This window comes from Bos grunniens, chromosome 24 (assembly GCF_055505025.1).
Source record: "Bos grunniens cultivar Pamir isolate PY7600 chromosome 24, Bosgru_T2T1.0, whole genome shotgun sequence".
Taxonomy (NCBI): Eukaryota; Metazoa; Chordata; class Mammalia; order Artiodactyla; family Bovidae; genus Bos; species Bos grunniens.
The window spans coordinates 27081554-27098558 of record NC_141188.1 but is presented as its reverse complement, the minus strand read 5'-3'; the positions used below and the strand labels follow the sequence as shown (position 1 = coordinate 27098558).

Here is a 17005-nt window from a genome sequence, read left to right as displayed (position 1 = left end):
TACTTAATGGCTTATAATAAAAATAAGTTCTGTATCTAACCCCCCTTCATCTTTCAAAAGCAATACATTTATATACATCTAGAAGTTTATTCTAGACTCACCTCTATATTTCAAGGTAATGCAAGTTCTGATATCCTCTTGCCTCATTCACTTTTTAGACACTATTGATTTCTTATCATGGTCACTGAGGATTTTTACCTCCACACTCACTGCCCCTCCCTCCACTCTCCCAACAGAGTTATGTCACAAATTTGTGTTTGCATTACTACAACTATGTAAATATTTGTGTAGAATAAATTACGATTCTGTTTTCTTCCTCAAACTGGGATTAATTACTATCTTCACTTTTCTTAACTTAATATATAACTGTTATTATTTTGCACAAAAGCCCCAATAGGCATGCCGTGTTTATTAATAACTGATGCAATCATTCACATACATGAAACCATCTATCACTTCCTCCTCCACCCTCCAAGCTCAGCTCTAGCTCCCAACTGCCCTCACATCTTGCTCCAGTCTGGCCTGGTCTGAGCAGCTGTGGCCATCATCCTGGGCCTCTTCCTGCACCTACATCAGCTGTGTCCTTCACTTGGCTCTGTCAGTTTGTTGAGGAACTTCCTTCAGCAACTTCCTATGTCCGGATCCACAGGGGAAAATTAAATATATATATATATGCTATGTAAATATAGCAATGTATATATATATGGTGTGTGTGTGTGTGTGTGTGTGTGTGTGTGTGTGGACAACCCACTCCAGTATTCTTGCCTGGAGAATCCCATGGACAGAGAAGCTTGAGGGCTGCTGTCTATGGGGTCACACGGAGTCGGACATGACTGAAGTAACTTAGCAGCACATATATATAGATATATATAGACAGAGACAGAGAGAAAGAGAGAGAGGGTTTCCCAGGTGGCTCAGTGGTAAGGAATCCACCTGCCAATGCAGGAGATGGAGATTCCATCCCTGGGTTAGGAAGATACCCTGGAGAAGAAAATGCAACCCACTCTGGTGTTCTTGCCTGGGAATTCCCATGGACAGAGGAGCCATGGGCAGGCTACATTCCACTGGGTTGCAGAGAGTCAGACAGGACTAAGTGACTGAGCACACACACACATATATATGTATGTATGTATATATGTATACGTGTGTGTGTGTGTGTGTGTGTATTTAGCTAATGAATGAATGAAAATGCCATCAGTCTACTTGCACACTTGATTGATATACTGACTGGGTAAAAAACTTCTAGGTAAAAATTACTTTCCCCTAGAGTTTTAAAGGCATGTGGCTCCACAATCATCTAGGTATCAGCACTGCTGAGAAGGTTCATATGATTCTGACACATAATCACGAGCAATTGTTCCTATAGAATGTTTTTGTTATCTTCTAAGTTGTATTAAACAAATTTTAAAGTAATATGTTTTATAGATCTGTATTTTATTCATGGGTACATGTGGACCCTTTTAATCTGAAGACTCATGTCTTTGCTTCTGGGATATTCTTACATTACGTCTTTGTTGTTTTACCCCTCCCATCCCCATTTTTTTTTGCTGTATTTTTCCAGAACTCTGATTAGGAAATACATTCTCATCAACTGATGTGGAACAAATCGCAGCAAAACCGGTGGTTCATCACACCACAGCACTTACGATGCTCAAAGCACTGTGATAGGAAACTCTGACAAAGATCCCTGATCACTGCTCCGTGATGTCTGGACTTCAGCTGGCAGATCCACTTCCAAAATAGCTAAGTCACATGGCCAGTTAAGGTAACGCTAGCAAGTCAATTTTCTCCATGGGGTTGCCTGAGTATCTTCATGACATGGCAGTTGGCTTCCTCAAGCGCAAGAGATCCAAGAGACCACAGCAGAAGCAGCGATGTCCTTTATGACCCAGCTTCGAGAGTCACACACTGTCACTCCTCAGTGTGCTTCCCACGGTCACTGGGGCAGGAGGCCACACGAGGAGGCGGGGCTAGTCAGGGACCACCTTGGAGATGGTCGCCTCTGTGCTGTACTGGTACCTTCTTTCTTAACTTCTCCTGTCTGATTCTAGTTTAAGAGTTATCTTCTTACGTTTGTCTACTGAAAGCTTTGTTTCACTTATCCCATTTTCTTTTCTAACTTTTTCTGATTCTCTCTCTCTCTTTTTTTAATGAAGTCCTGTTTTCATTTCATGGGCTCATTGTCTTTCCTTTACTCTCTGTGGATAGTGATTATGAATTTGTATTTCTATTAATTTCTTTTTTTCAAAAATGTTCTCTCTTCCTTCCACTGTGTCCATTTTCTATAATCCTTTTTGTTAGATTGGCTTTGTCTCCTCTTGTGGGAACTCTTGGCTATCCATCATGGTTGAGAGTAAGGCACTAAAAAGCTAAGGGGAACCTCCACAGAGGTACATGAGATTGTGGCACAGCACTCACACTCACACACACACGCACACACATGCATATGCTTGAGCAAATCCCTAAACCAAACTGAAACAAAAACAGAAGCCCCACTTCTCCTCACTAGTATTCTGTGTGCCCAAAGCTCAGAAAATGGCAACACCCTTGTTCAAGACAAAAATGTTGCATCCTGGTTGACCATTCTCCATCACTCAAAATGCACATCTGATTCAACAGCAAAAGAAGGAAGGGACAGAAATATGTGTACTATCCTTCATATATAACTGGGGGCTCTGAGCTGCTCCCCAAAGGATTGGCTCTTCTAGGCACCAGTCCAGCAGGAAAATAATTCTTCACATTTCCTACATGGTAAAGATGTTACTAGCTCAAAGCCCCACACTATCAAATATACAAGCCTGAATTAATATTGATCAAGGCTGAGATTCAGACTTAAGAGGTTTAGAAAATAAGGATCTTAGCTGCTTTGCAGATTTTTTCATCACATACACAAAGTGATTCAATTGTGTCAGACTCCCAGACGAAAAGCCTTTAAGACACAGGTAGGTATAGGTAACTCATCGTCCACATTATGAAGACTGATTCAAAAAAGGAAACCAGAAGTTGGTAAAACAGGCCTAGAAGCTTGGCTCAGTTGTGTGCTCAGTTGTGTCAAACTCTTTGCGACCCTGTGGACTGTACCCCACCAGGCTCCTCTGTCCGTGGGATCTTCCAGGCAAGAATACTAGAGTAGGTTGCCCTTTCTTTCTCCAGGGGATCTTTCTGAGCCCAGGACTGAACCTGTGTCTCTTATGTGTTCTGCATTGGTAGGCGGATTTTTTACCATCACACCACCTGGGAAGTCCCACATCTACCAAGAAAGTGGCTAAAATTTTTAATTTACTATCAGGTGAAAAAAGTTAATTTTGGTAACATAGGTAGTTGCATTAAAAAGCACATATGCACAATATATTAATACATCATCATATGAGCAGGAAACAGACCTTAAAAGGGTGACTTACATACAGACCAAGTTTAAGTTATATTAAATACCAAGTATTTCCAGGGTGGGAAATGTAGGCAGAAAAGCTAAGAGTGAAAAATATAAAACAAAAAAAGATGGAGAATCACCCATAAAGAAGCTGGGAAAACACACTAAATGGAACCATCTTAGGAAGAGAATTTGAATATTTACTAATATTTCAAAAACAAAAAATCAGAAGCATCTAATATAAACTAGGTCACTTTCTGTCTACTGATAAATAAGGAAATATGCTTTTAGTCAGATTTAGTGAAAAGAAGGAACAATCAGGATAAAGCCAGGTCAACAATGTTAAAACCAAAAGTATCCAAATTACAATGTATTCAAAACATGAACAAAGTGCACCATTTTAGAAACAGTATATAGAAATCAGTGATAAAATTCAGCAAGGACTCTAGTGTTTGGGAAGTGAGATGAGGGAAAGAACAAGGAAGAAATCCAAGATGACACCTTAAGCACAAAACTAGGTGATGACAGAAGGAGAAAGACACAGACGTACAGAGAATATTTCCAAAAGGTTTAGGACCAAAAGAAACTGTAAACATTTGAATCCCCAGACAAAAACATTTACAGAGAAAAAAACGAGCTGATAGTATGAAGAACAGTTACGTGTATATTTCACTTTAATAGGTAAGACTTTAGATTATTAAAAATGATAGAAGCATATCAACTGATAAATGGATTAACCAAATGTGGTATACATAATCCAAAATGGAATCGTATCCAAATATAAAACCAAGGTACTAAGCATCTCTAATCACACAATATCTAAGAGTTTATTAAGTTCTAGTAGACCTAGTTACCATTTTTAAAATTATTCTCACCTGTTCAATGACATAAAAGGCAAATTCCAGCCGCTGTTTTTGGAGCATCGGGATCAGATGCAAGAAAAAAATTGGAAGATGTTCGTGGCGATTGCGGAAAGGAATGAGGACTGCCACCTTTAAAACAAAATAGTCACATACATAAATAAATACAGCAATAAGCCCCAGAGGTAAAAGATTAAAAACTGACTCTTGAAATCCTCTTATGAATTTCCTCACCAGAGATTCAACAGTGAACAAAAACAAACATGGCCCCTGCTTGTGCACCATTTATGCTCCTGTGAACCTCTGGTGGTATAGACGGGCCATCTAAGGATAGCGGTCTTTCTCCCATGAAAACCACAGAAGTCATGGGAAGATTTGAAAGCAGAGATACGACCACCTTTGGTGACAGCAAACACTACTGGAGAGAGCAGACTGGAGAAAACCAAAAACAGACTCAGGGAGCTGGTTAGAAAATAAATGCAAAGTCAAGACAAAAGGTAATGGGAGCTTGAGAAGGACTAGAAGGGTAGTAGCCCATGGATTTTTGAAACATTTAAGAGGCAAAGTACCAGGATTTGTTCATGGATTGGATATATAAGCAGTGAGTGAGAGGGATGTGTCAAGACTAATTCTAGGTTTTTAATTAGATCATAAATAATAACTTTATGGATTTGAAACTGAATTTAGAAGAAATTCCACTTGAATATCTAGTATCTAATATGGCTTATCTGGCCTAGAGATATTATTAACAGACATAGCATGGAAATAAATGAAGTTTGATAATTATATTAATATTTTTCATTTAATAAAAAGGCACAAGATATTGTAAATCAATTATAGTTCAATAAAAGGATGCTAAACAAATAATAAATTCCAAAATCATGAGATTTTCAAAGAGTATGAGTCAAAATATGTCTAATAACAATGCTTATGTGTCATTCTATATTCTGAGTTTTTTAATAAAGCCTAATAAACTGGTTAAAGAGAAAATCGGGGATTTATTAAAACTTCAACTATACCAAATACATTTTACTAATGAATGAACAGATGCAAATAATTGACAGTACATAGGTTTAAGATCTAATCCTACTTGCAGAATCATGACATAACATTAGAGTCATAGAAAATAGTAATGTTTACCTGTGCATTTTACATTACCAGGATCATACATGAGATAAAATTTCAGATTATTAAAATAGTTTTATTTTAAAAGAGAACAAAAGATGGTTTCAGAAAATTGAAGACATCTGAACTAAACACTACACCACTAATTTTTCCTTAATGATGACAAAGACAGTGGAAAAAGAAAGAGACCTATGTCTGCTGGAAGCTAACATTTTCATGTCCACACTGTGCCAGGCTTGGTATGTGGCAGGAACTAAAGAGGTTCTGGCCTATCTGCCAGCTGCACGTTGGGCCCCATTCTCCTTTGGTTTGCTCCATAAGGAATCTCTTGGCTTATCAGCCTAAGGACCACGAGGCTGCCAGAGCAACTCGGAACCCAGAGCTAGGGGGTCCCTTCAGTTCCACACACAATGGTCACTGCTCGTACTGGGTGCTCCCTACTGACCCAGGACTTGCTGATGGGCCTCAGGATCGACTGCTAACATATTTACAGAATTCCCAAATCTGCACAACTCACAGAGCAGTTTAGGAGCCCCTAGGTTTACTCCCAGGACAGGAAACTGTTATGAAAGGTAAAAGGAGAAAAAGGAGGTGGATGGTTGAGTACCGACCTCTACCACTGACCTTATCTGATATGTATCAGTGCAGTAACTTCTTTGGGATTTCCTGGTGGCTCAGATGGTAAAGAATCTGCATGTAATGCAGGAGACCCGATTTCTAGCAAATTAGGCTTGAGCTTGCCCTTTTTGGTTTTGAATTTGGCCACAGGTTGGCAGCCTATGATATAAATGGGCTATAAAAGCAGTTAAGGTAAATTACAGATATGGCTGCAGTCCATGAAGTCGCAGAGTCGGACACAACTGAGCGACTGAACTGAACAGATATTTAAGGAAGGAGTAGTGGTGTTAGTCGCTCAGTCGTGTCCGACTCTGCGACCCCACGAACTGTAGCCTGCCAGGCTCCTCTGTCCAGGAGGATGAATTCTCCAGACAAGAATACTGGAGTGGGTTGCCATTCCCTTCTCCAGAGGACCTTTCAAACCCAGGGATCAAACCCGGGTCTCCTGTGTTGCAGGCAAATTCTTCACCATCTGAGATACAGGGAAGTCCTATATTTAAGGAAAGAAGCTATTTTAAAAATGTAGAGTCAAATTAAAGACAGCTCGTATTAATTAAGTACAATTAGGCTGAGTAATCAATTGAACGTAAGAATAGACAAAGGTAGTCATGGCCCCTAACACAGTAATTTCTCCAACAGAACATTTAAAATACTGAGTTTTTTTCTTTCTTAATCTTATGTGGAAACTGAGAGTTTATAAGAGGAATAAATGCCCCATTGTCATGGCAAATTCAAAGTTAAACTGACATTTTTATAACAAATACATGCCTGTATTTTAATGAGGCAGATATTAAAGATTTTGAGTATGCCTGAAATTTTTATTAAAACAAAGCTAAACAGCATCTAAAGATTCATTTGGTATGTCCCTTCCTGTGGCTTGGAATGACTCTCAATAGTTTATAGCTCACTTTCTAGAAAAAGAAGCTCTCGGTATGCAGCGGTAATTTATTTCGAAGTTTGATAGCCTTTGTTTCAGGAGATTCTTCCTTACATGTGCCCTAATTTGCTGCTGGAGCCACTTTCCTGTTGATGCATCTCCACTGGAGATGGAGAACATCTGATTATCATCTTCAGAAAAACAAGTCATCTTCGTGAATCTCTCCACATCTCTTTAAAACTGCTAAACTTGCTGAATTTATGCACCCATTTTTCTTCCCTGCTCATTTTCTCCTACACTCACCATGAAGAGATCATCAAGAAAAATGTTGACTACATACATTGTCCCCACCAAGATTTTGTTCTACTTTCAGACTTTAAGCACACCTCCCGCTACAGGGTCCCTAAATGACTTGGCTTCCGATTTGCCTACCTTAAGGGAGCACTAGCTGTCTGCGACCAACTGAGACGGAACAGAGCAGAAGCTGGCAAGCCTTCACTCAGAATGTCTGAGGAAGGAGCTCAACAATCTTCATTTTTACCAAACACCCCAGGGAGCTCTGGAGCAGGGTCAAGACCCATTTTTGAGGAACCTCAGACTAGAAACACAATTCTAGGCCTCCGACCAGATAAGCCCAACAAGCAGCTGCCTGGTTTTTTAAAGCCTTCAGGTTTTAGACCCGAGTGGTTCGGGCCTCCACCTGGACCCTGAATAGAACACAGGTAACGTCATAGGTAAACACTTTAATGATCTGAAAAGCATTACCTTCCCCCTCTTTCAACCTCCCTTTTAGAAACCACCTTGCCTCCATAAGGCATCTGTCCTATGCTAAACCTTCAGTGGGGACCTGTGGTGTTCAGAATACCTAGGAAGTGCTGAAATCACTAGTTTTAGCAGATCTCAGTTCCAATTAACTGGCCATCAACAAACTGAGTTTTTTTTTTTTTTTTTCCTTAAAGACAACTTAGTTGTTTTCTTTAAAAAAAAAAAAAAAAACAATAAAAGATCCTCAAGTATTAAGAATCAACTTGGCAGCAGATGTTTCACATAAATCTAGTTGCGTCTTCTCTCTCACCTCAGTTCCAAGATTAAACTGGGACATTATCAGAATGTAAACAGGGGGTGGGGTCGGGGGGAAGGTTATTTGATTAAAAATGGCAAGTACAAGTCATCTCTGAGCTATCTCCAAATTTCCTCCCATACCTTGAGCTGCATAGCTCAGAAGCTGAGACTAGACATAACTCTAATAAGACCAACAGTACCATATAGTTCTTGAACAAAAATAAGCTAATTTTTAGAACCCTGAATTAGCTGGCTCCTGAAACTCCACTTTCAATAGTGTTACCTACCCATCCACTGGAGTTTACTAAAATCTGTAAGTAGGAGCTACCTATGTGTGATACATACCTCTCTCCCAGAAAATGAGAAAAAAACAAACCCTAAAACACTTTAAAATGCAACATCTGATATAGACCACTAGAGATAGGACAAAATACTCAATTCTTCTGACCCCAAGTCATCCTATGATACCACACAATGCACACCTGTATTAACACATCTGAGGACCAACCTCCACGCTTTCCCACAGCCTCTGTGACTGAGGACACTTTTTCCATTAGCATTCAACATGCATACTCATCACCCAAATAAGAAAAATAATTTATTTTGCCCAGGACATTTTAAAAAGTAGTTATTATGTAAATTGGGCCATATTTTATATACAAACATGATAAAATCAATCATGAAATTCATTTATTATCTGAATCTGCTCTGGAAAACAGCATAAGGCAACTGTAAAACAGAATGTATTGCCAACATTTGTACTGGAATCCATTTCAGCAGTTTTACAACTTTTTTGAGGGAAAAAAAATTATTTAATAATTTATAACAAGGCATTTATCTGTCTCATAAACTCAACTCAGCAAAGCTGGGTTTAGTGCTTACCTTACACAAGAGACTGGTATCTACATTAGGGAAGCCAACATGAATTACACAGATCCCCAACACCCCCAAACACAAAGGATTCAAGGCCAGTTAAGTCAGACAGCTTTCATCAAAAGCCTAACAGCATACAACTCTCCTTCCCAGGAGTGATTATCGTTTTTTGGTACCAAAGGAGAAATATTTTAACAAAATACTAATATTTAAAAGAAGAACTGAAAAATGTTCCCAGATTAAGGCTACATCACAGCCCTTCAGGATATAACATCCAATTTAATCATACATCTGATTTAATCATATGCAGTTTTCACTTGAATTGCATAAATGCTACGTTCTATTCAAACATAACAACATTACATGGGCATGCACTTATTAACCAGTTTCACAGTGTTGAGAGCAATTCTGACTTAAACCACGGTTTTCTTTTTTTTTTTTAAGCAGCAGGGGCAGGCTGACTCCCTCACAGTTTTTCAAACACAACATTAAAAGTAGGATTTTGACATATCAAAAAGATGAAAAGCTTACACTCTGCTTTCTGAAATAGAGGCAGAAAAGGGCCCAAAGTTGTTTTGTGTGTCCTGCAGTGACCGCCAAGCAGCCTCTTTAGAATCCTGGGACTCAGGAACCCCAATGCTAGACCCAACTGGAAACCACTGGCTCCAGGCCTCAGTGGGGATATGTCTGCAGGTGTCAGTAACCATCAGGTGCAACAGTGGGAGGCAAAGAAATCATTGCCTCTCTTCCAAACAGAACAGAGCAAACATTTGTTTCCCAAGCCCGTCTCAAGTGAGGAACTTATCAGCAGGATCTCTGAGAGACTGAACACAGGAGCCTGGTATTTGCATAAGCACAAATGTAGCTCATCTTCACAGGTAACACAAACTAACCCACATTTGAACTGTCAATACTTAAACACTAAACACAAAATTGTCTTGATTTATCAAGCCAAAGGGATTTCACTACATATTCTGAATTGAAAACACTTTTCTCGAATGCACAGTAATAGTCACATAATTTATGAAAAAATGGACCTCACCTTCCACCTGGCTTTACAGTCTTTAGGCCTCCAGTGACCTCCCGGCTCAATATCTAAATCCTTGGAGAAGAGCTGATGAATTTCATCAAAACTGACTTCACTTACATTGACATTGAGGAATCCCCCTAGAAGGTCAAAAAGGTGAAGAACCACTTAAATATGAAGTCAGACAAACAACAATCAGCAGTGTGCTGGCACAGCGTACTTGCTGGCATAGTACCCTTTAGTCCTGTTTTCACCATTTAATTGTTAATACCACCTTTCAGTGTTACTGTGGATGATAAATCATACGGTTACCCTACTATCTTTGGCAAATCAGCCAAAGAAAACCAAAGCACTTAAGCTTTTTACTTTTGAAGAGTTGACTCATTGGAAAAGACTCTGATGCTGGGAGGGATTGGGGGCAGGAGGAGAAGGGGACGACAGAGGACAAGATGGCTGGATGGCATTGCCGACTTGATGGACATGAGTTTGAGTGAACTCCGGGAGTTGGTGATGGACTGGGAGGCCTGGCGTGCTGCGATTCATGGGGTCGCAAAGAGTCGGACACGACTGAGTGACTGAATTGAATTGAATTGAATATGATGAATATTATAGTATTCTTTAGTAAGTGTTTGCAGTCATGACAGTATAGCTTATCATTTCAATTTATTCAACTATTTAAAAACCATTTTTAATTTCAACATAATCAGCATAGAAGACATGAACGCCCAGTATATAAGAGTTAATTAAGCAGTTAGTTTGGGAGCTGAATCCTAGCTTCTATGTCTTAGGGAAATTACCTAACTTCTTTGCGCCTCAGTTTTCTTATTTGTAAAAAAAGATCTGCTTCCCACTGTGGTCATATCCCATTAGATGCTGGGCACAAAGGTACACAGGCAGGAAATTTAGCTGTTACTACTGTCATCCAGATTACTGACATTCCTTAAGAGAGAATCTGCAAACACAATTCAACAAATTTATTTTGAGCACCTACCATGCATTACCTTGACATGCAAAATGAAAACTATAAACTTCTAAGATGTTCCTGGTCTGCTAGGCACTCTCTCTTCGAGATAACAAATAAATGATATTCCTGGAGCTGTTTTACTAATAGTTTTTCTAACATATATCATGGGAAAAGGAATGACTCTTGCATGGGAAACCATTTCCATTAACTCAATCAATACCAACCAAGAACTACGGATGTATACATGTATCTATTCTTCCCCAAATTTCCCTCCCATCCAAACAGCACATAATACTGAACAGAGTTCCCTGTGCTATATGGTAGGTCCTTGTTGGTTATCCATTTTAAATACAGCAGTGTGTACATGTCCATCCCAAACTCCCTAACTGTTCTTTCTCTCCATCCTCCCCCCTGGCAACCATGCATGGATGGTTGAGTCCCTTTGCTGTCCACCTGAAATTATCACAACACTGTTAATCAGCTATACCCCCAATACAAAATAAAAAGTTACAAAAAATAAACTTAAAAAAACAAACAATAACTAAGGACTAACGACTACGTTCTTTCACCTCCTTGTCTCATAAAACGCAAACCAACAAATATTGAGGCTTCCTATTTCAAGGTATCTGAGCTCAGTGGCCATGATTCCACACATGCAGTCCACCAGCCCTCTGTATCCATGAGGCTGGCTGAAATCTGTGAATGCAGAACCTAATGTGGAGGGCCGACAGAGTAAGGGAAGGACTTGAGCATCCTCATACTTTGGCCCTTGATCCAATGCCCCTCAGACACCGAGGGACAACTGAAAAACACGCGGTCGCTCTTCAAGAGACCCCCTTTCCTTTCCTCCTGCTACTTTCTATTCTGTAAGATTTCACAGCCGCCCATCTTCCCATCTCCCTCCTCATCCTAACTAGGCAGGAACATAGTCACTACCATTAAGCACTTAGGCATTACTTGTTTCATTTTGTTGTGTGCATTCTCAGTCATGTCTGATTCTATGCAACCCCATGGACTACAGTCCACCAGGCTCCTCTGTCCACGGGATTTTCCAGGCAAGATACTGGAGTGAATTGCTATTTCCTACTCCAGGGGATCTTCCCCACCCAGGGACTGAACCAGCATCTCTTGCATCTCCTGCATTGGCAGGCATACTAGAGAGAAGTATTTCAAAATGCAAATGGCTTTGCTACATAGAGTAAGCCAGGAAAAAATCTGAAATCTTCTCGTCTGTTCCTCTAACCTGTGCTGTCTTTTATAACCAACTACCCACCCTTTCCTGTGACAAGATATGCAAAGTAGCTAATCTTAGAAAGGTCAGATTTACCTAATCTATGAATTTGCAGAGAAAGGACAGATCAAACATAAGATCCATCAGTCGACATGAGCACAGACTCTTATGACTCAGCTGACAGAAACAGAATCTATTAACTGTAATCAGATAAAATTCACACAAGTAAATCTGATGCATTTCTTGGTATGCATGATTCCCCAAATGAGAGTAATTAGACTAAATAAGCATTCATATAAGGAACCGAAGTTGGTATTCTTTACGCACTGCTAAGCCAATTTTTTTGCCTTTTGCCCAGCTTTCTAGCTTCAACAGCTGCAATCACCATTATGGTTAGCAGTTTGCTCCAGCACCATTTGTAGTTTGATTTTCATTTTGAACACACGTCTGCCAGCAAATTAAGAGGTGGGCCTTATATCTTTATCCTCAGTGGGGGAGGGGGCTCCAGTGCCCATCACTTAGCAATCTCTGATGTCTGAGGCACCCGAAGTTCACCTTCTTCCCCCCAGTAGCCCCCCATTCACATTCTTCAGAGACCCTCAGCATCTTTTCTATGTGCTTATTGCTCTTTGCTCTGAAATCTTAATATCTTACGGGCTGAAGGCCAAACATGACCCAGTGGCATGAGGCTGTCATGCCAGGAGTAAAAGCAACCTCACTACTCGGGGGTGGGGATGAAGGGGTGGGGGACAGGCTCCAGGACAGATACCACCACCACTGAGAACAGCAAGAGTGTGATCAGAAAGAGAGAAGGAAAAATAAACACTGATTAGTGGAGGTGGGGTGGGGTGGGTTGATGAGAAAAACCAACTTCTGTTTCTCTGAAAACACAGCCATTTCTTTCCGAGTCGCTGCCTGTGCGTTTCACAGTGTGATAACCCTGCTCACACCCGGAGTCTGGACATTTAGATAAGAACTTGAGTGCAGGATGCCCATCACTCAAGCGCCTACTCCGCTTTTCCTGGGGAAGCTTCTCAGATAAACACTCAAGAGTTAAGCCTCCACCCCAATCACCTTGTAAGTGACAGGTGTGTGTTGTCCCGCTACCCATCCGCTGGCTGGTGACCTGGGGGGAGGGCACCCCCACCCCCCAGCTCCCTGGGCCCTGGCCCCCCCTGGAATCTGTGAGTAAATCTTGAGACTCTACTTCCTTCTTGTGGTGTACTGAAACTGCACCTTCCATCAAATGACCCCCAGGCTCTACGTCCCCCAAGTGGGAGCTCGGATGCTAAGGGAGCCACCTGCCAACCAGTATGGGTAGCGGGTGCCCCCTCATTCAGCAGGTCATCATCTGCATGTTATTAATACACCAGCTCCAGCTGCTCAATACACTTGAGAAGGAGGATCGGATGGTGGGTACGGTTGGGGCCCCATACTCCCAGATGCCTAGGAGCTGCAAACAGCTCTGTAACTTCCTCCTCCAGATTGTTCAGTCTCTTGGGGAAGGAACCACTGCTGGCTGGAGGTCGGCTCCGGAGCTCTGAGTTGCTGTGTGTCGCCGATGGCAGAGAAACCCCCTGGCAGAGAAACCCCCTACCCGTGCTGAACTGCTGGTGCTGTGCCGGGTCAGCTTCCCCAGCAGAGCCCGGCCAGCAGCCCCCAGGCTGCAGCACCTGCTTCCCTTTATTCTCTGAATGAGACCCCACCTGGCGTTGGCTGTGGAGGTGATCGGCTACAACCACCTGTGGAAGTCTGGGTGCTGGATGGTAGGGCTCTGCCTCTGTCTCTGGGCAGGGGTGGAGGCATGGGCTCTGAGGCTGTAGGAGCCAAGGAGAGCTCCCTGGAGCCAGAGCGGGGAGCTCTGTGTTGGGACCAGCTACGGGGCCCCGCGTGTTGGGTCAGGACTGGATGCTGAGCTTGGAGAGCTGCTCTAACCCTTGAGGTGGGCAGCTCTACCAGGGCCTTCACGGCACCCAGGAGGCAAGTGCATCATTCGTTGTTGAAAGAGGGGTCCCACGCCCTGGGCACCAGCTCCTCCCAAGTCCCCAGAGGAGGTGAAAAAACTACTAGAGGGACTTCCCTGGTGGTTGGGTGGCTAAGACTCCACACTCCCATTGTATAGAGGATCTGGGTTCAATCCCTGGTCAGGGAACTAGATCCCACATGCCGCAACTAACACCCGGCACAGTCAAATAAATAAATACTAAAAAAAAACTACTGGAAACTTGTAAGAGCCTCATGGTCTGGGCATTACTGGTGGCATATGCACATAGCAAGTTATGAAGGCTACGTACTCGCTGCGTGGAGCTTTCCCAAATGTGTCTGTTAATGCTGTACTGGTCGAGGTGGGTCCCGACCCCTCGGTGGTCAACTGGGACCCCCTGGAATGGGAGGTGGCAGCACAGGAGTTGGGGAAGAGGTGACCTCTGCCCCAGGCGTTCCTTGTTACTATGCAGCATATACCAAAACGTCCAGCGATGGCCAGTGTGAGTGAGGCGCGGAGACACCTAGCTGTCCCATGATAGAAACGCAAGGGTTTGTTTTTGTTTTCTTTTTTAGGAAAATTCATTCAAAGCGAGAGGGAGAAGGTCACCAATTGGCTCTTTGAAGTCTTTGGAACTGGTTCTGGGCTCTGTTTATGGAGAAAGTGACCCTTCCAAGCCTATAGAGACAGAAGTAAGCAGCTCGGCCTCCCTCATGAGATGAGTGACAGGCTCCGTACTGGAGCTCCAGAGATCCAGGTCCCTGGTGACCTCACCTCGGGACAGCTGGACACAGGTTAGACGCCTGTGTCCAGGTGCTCTTCAGGAGACGGTGGTCCCATCCCGGAGGACGCTGCTGTCATGGCTTGCCGCGCTACCCCCAGAAGCAGAGCCCAGGATCCCACAGCTGAGCTCTGAGAGTGACAGCCACCAAGACCCTGCCCTAGGGACCCTGCAGGTCCCTGAACTTGTCCCTTCCTCTGGGGGATGACCACCTGTTCTCTAATTATCCAGTGGGATGTTCTCATTGACACTGGAGGCCAAACTGCATTGCTTCCCTGGAACTGAAGTGAAGGGTACCCTGTTATGAGGCATAACAAGTAGGACAACAGATGTCACTACTGACACCGTCTTTCTTAACAACCTCCTGGTGGTGGCCATCTACCCCGACCCTTTCCTGGCACAGGTATGGCTGCTCTGACCACACTCATGGAGTCCTAGGTCCCAGACCTGGTCCCAAGGAGTATAATCCCCGCCATCTTGGGTCTCACGGCACAGACATCCTGGGTCTTGCAGTGCAGCCATCTGGGGAGGACCCCTGAATTCTCCTCCTTCCCTCCACTTCCCTGCACCCAGTTTTCATACCAGGGCCCTTCAGTCTCCCTGGGAACACCCGCATCACTGAACAGAACCTCCCAATTCTTTTTCTGCCCCCTCACGTCAAAGCCTGAGACATTCATGCCATTATACTGGGAGTAGGTCAGCTACCTCCCTCAATGGGACTGAGGTGACTCAAGGTGCCACCGCTCTGGGCACAAAACAACACATCATTACAGCAAACCCCAACCTGTGAGCTGCCTCGGCCGAGCACACCGCACAGAGCCCAGCCTTCAGGCGGCAGTGAGATTCTCCAGCACAAATGGCGCACTCACTGGCCCGGGAAGAAGGTGTGTGCATGTAAGGGGCACCCCCTCTGTGTGTATGTCAGTTATTCCACACAAACTTTAGACAAACGTTCAAAAGATGGCCCAACAGGTACTAGTATTCCACAATCTCGCCTGAGTTTTTAAAATCAAATACCTACCCTAACGTTATCCATGGGCTTTATTTTTTTGGCTGGACTCCAAATAATGGAGTGGGTGGCTACAGACGGGACTGCAAACTGGCCTTTGTCTACTGATACTGCCAATGGCATTTCTGCTTTGTGTGCTGGGTGACCAACACCCTTGCCAATGGCCTTTAATATCTCCACCATTCACACAGTGTCCGTGATCTGCCCTGAAGATTAATAATGCTGAGGCATCACGGGATCAACTGTGATGAGAAAAACAACCTTTGTTTTCCTGAGCTGCTGCCTCGGCATTTCATGGTATGATAACCCTGCTCACATCCTGAGTCTGGACGTTCAGATAAGGGGTTGAGTTTGGGATTCCTGCCAAAAAACTCCCACTTTGCTTTTCCAGAGACCCCTTTAATAACAACCACTTAGAACTAAGGACAAGAAAACTCACTGACCTCTGCCCCAACCACCTTATCAGCAACAGATCCCTGGTACCTGCTCTCAACCTCCGGGGATGGCAGACCGCCCTTCCACCAGCTCTCTGTGCCCCTGCCAGTTTCTGGGATCTGTGAGTAATAAACCTTGTGACTGCTTCCTGTGTGAAGTGTATTGAAACGGCACCTTGAATCAAAACAATCCTGTGGGTCCCACTTCCCCAGAGCAGAAGCTCAGATGCTGAGGGAGCTCCCCACCAACCACTTGTCAGGGGCTTCTGCCCCTTTATTCAAACAGGTCATAATCTACCTATTATTAACTTCATACACCAGCCCCAGCTACTCAACACGTGGTATCAGAAAAAAAAACAAAAACTTATTCCTGTGCACAGAAAGTGAAGGAAAAGGGACATGTTATAGAAAGTGGCCAGGAAGAGGCACAGCGCAGGTGAGTGCGTGGTGACACAGTTTCCAAACTACCCCTGGTGGAAAGAACCTCACAGGTGAGCCTGTGGTGGGACCCCAAGTCCCTCCTCTCACGGTACCCACCGAGGCTACTCTCATCTCCTTACATACTGGGTGCCCCTCCAGGTTTCACTCAACAAAGTGTTCCACCCTGCAACACTATTGGTGGGAATGTCAACTGGTATAATTACCACAGAGAACCACAGAGTAAAAGTGTTAGTCCCTCAGTCGTGTCCGACTCTCTGAGACCCCCTGGACGGTAGCCTACCAGGCTCCTCTAACCTTGGGCTTTCCCAGACAAGAACACTGGAGTGGGTAGCCATTTCTTCCTCCAGGG

At 43.3% G+C, this 17005-nt stretch overlaps 1 protein-coding gene across 3 annotated transcripts in view; it reads right to left on the bottom strand.

The window, feature by feature from the left end:
- The window catches only part of B4GALT6 (beta-1,4-galactosyltransferase 6), a 65765-nt gene that overhangs the window by 7936 nt on the left and 40824 nt on the right, over positions 1-17005 (bottom strand). For 2 of the 3 annotated variants that reach the window (XM_086372877.1, XM_086372878.1), the window contains 2 exons: positions 9828-9952; positions 4246-4362 (listed from right to left, as the gene is read on the bottom strand). In XM_086372877.1, the coding sequence (XP_086229003.1) occupies positions 4246-4362; positions 9828-9952 (242 nt within the window). The remainder of the gene's footprint in view (positions 1-4245; positions 4363-9827; positions 9953-17005) is intronic. The other variant, XM_086372879.1, reaches the window with a different exon arrangement.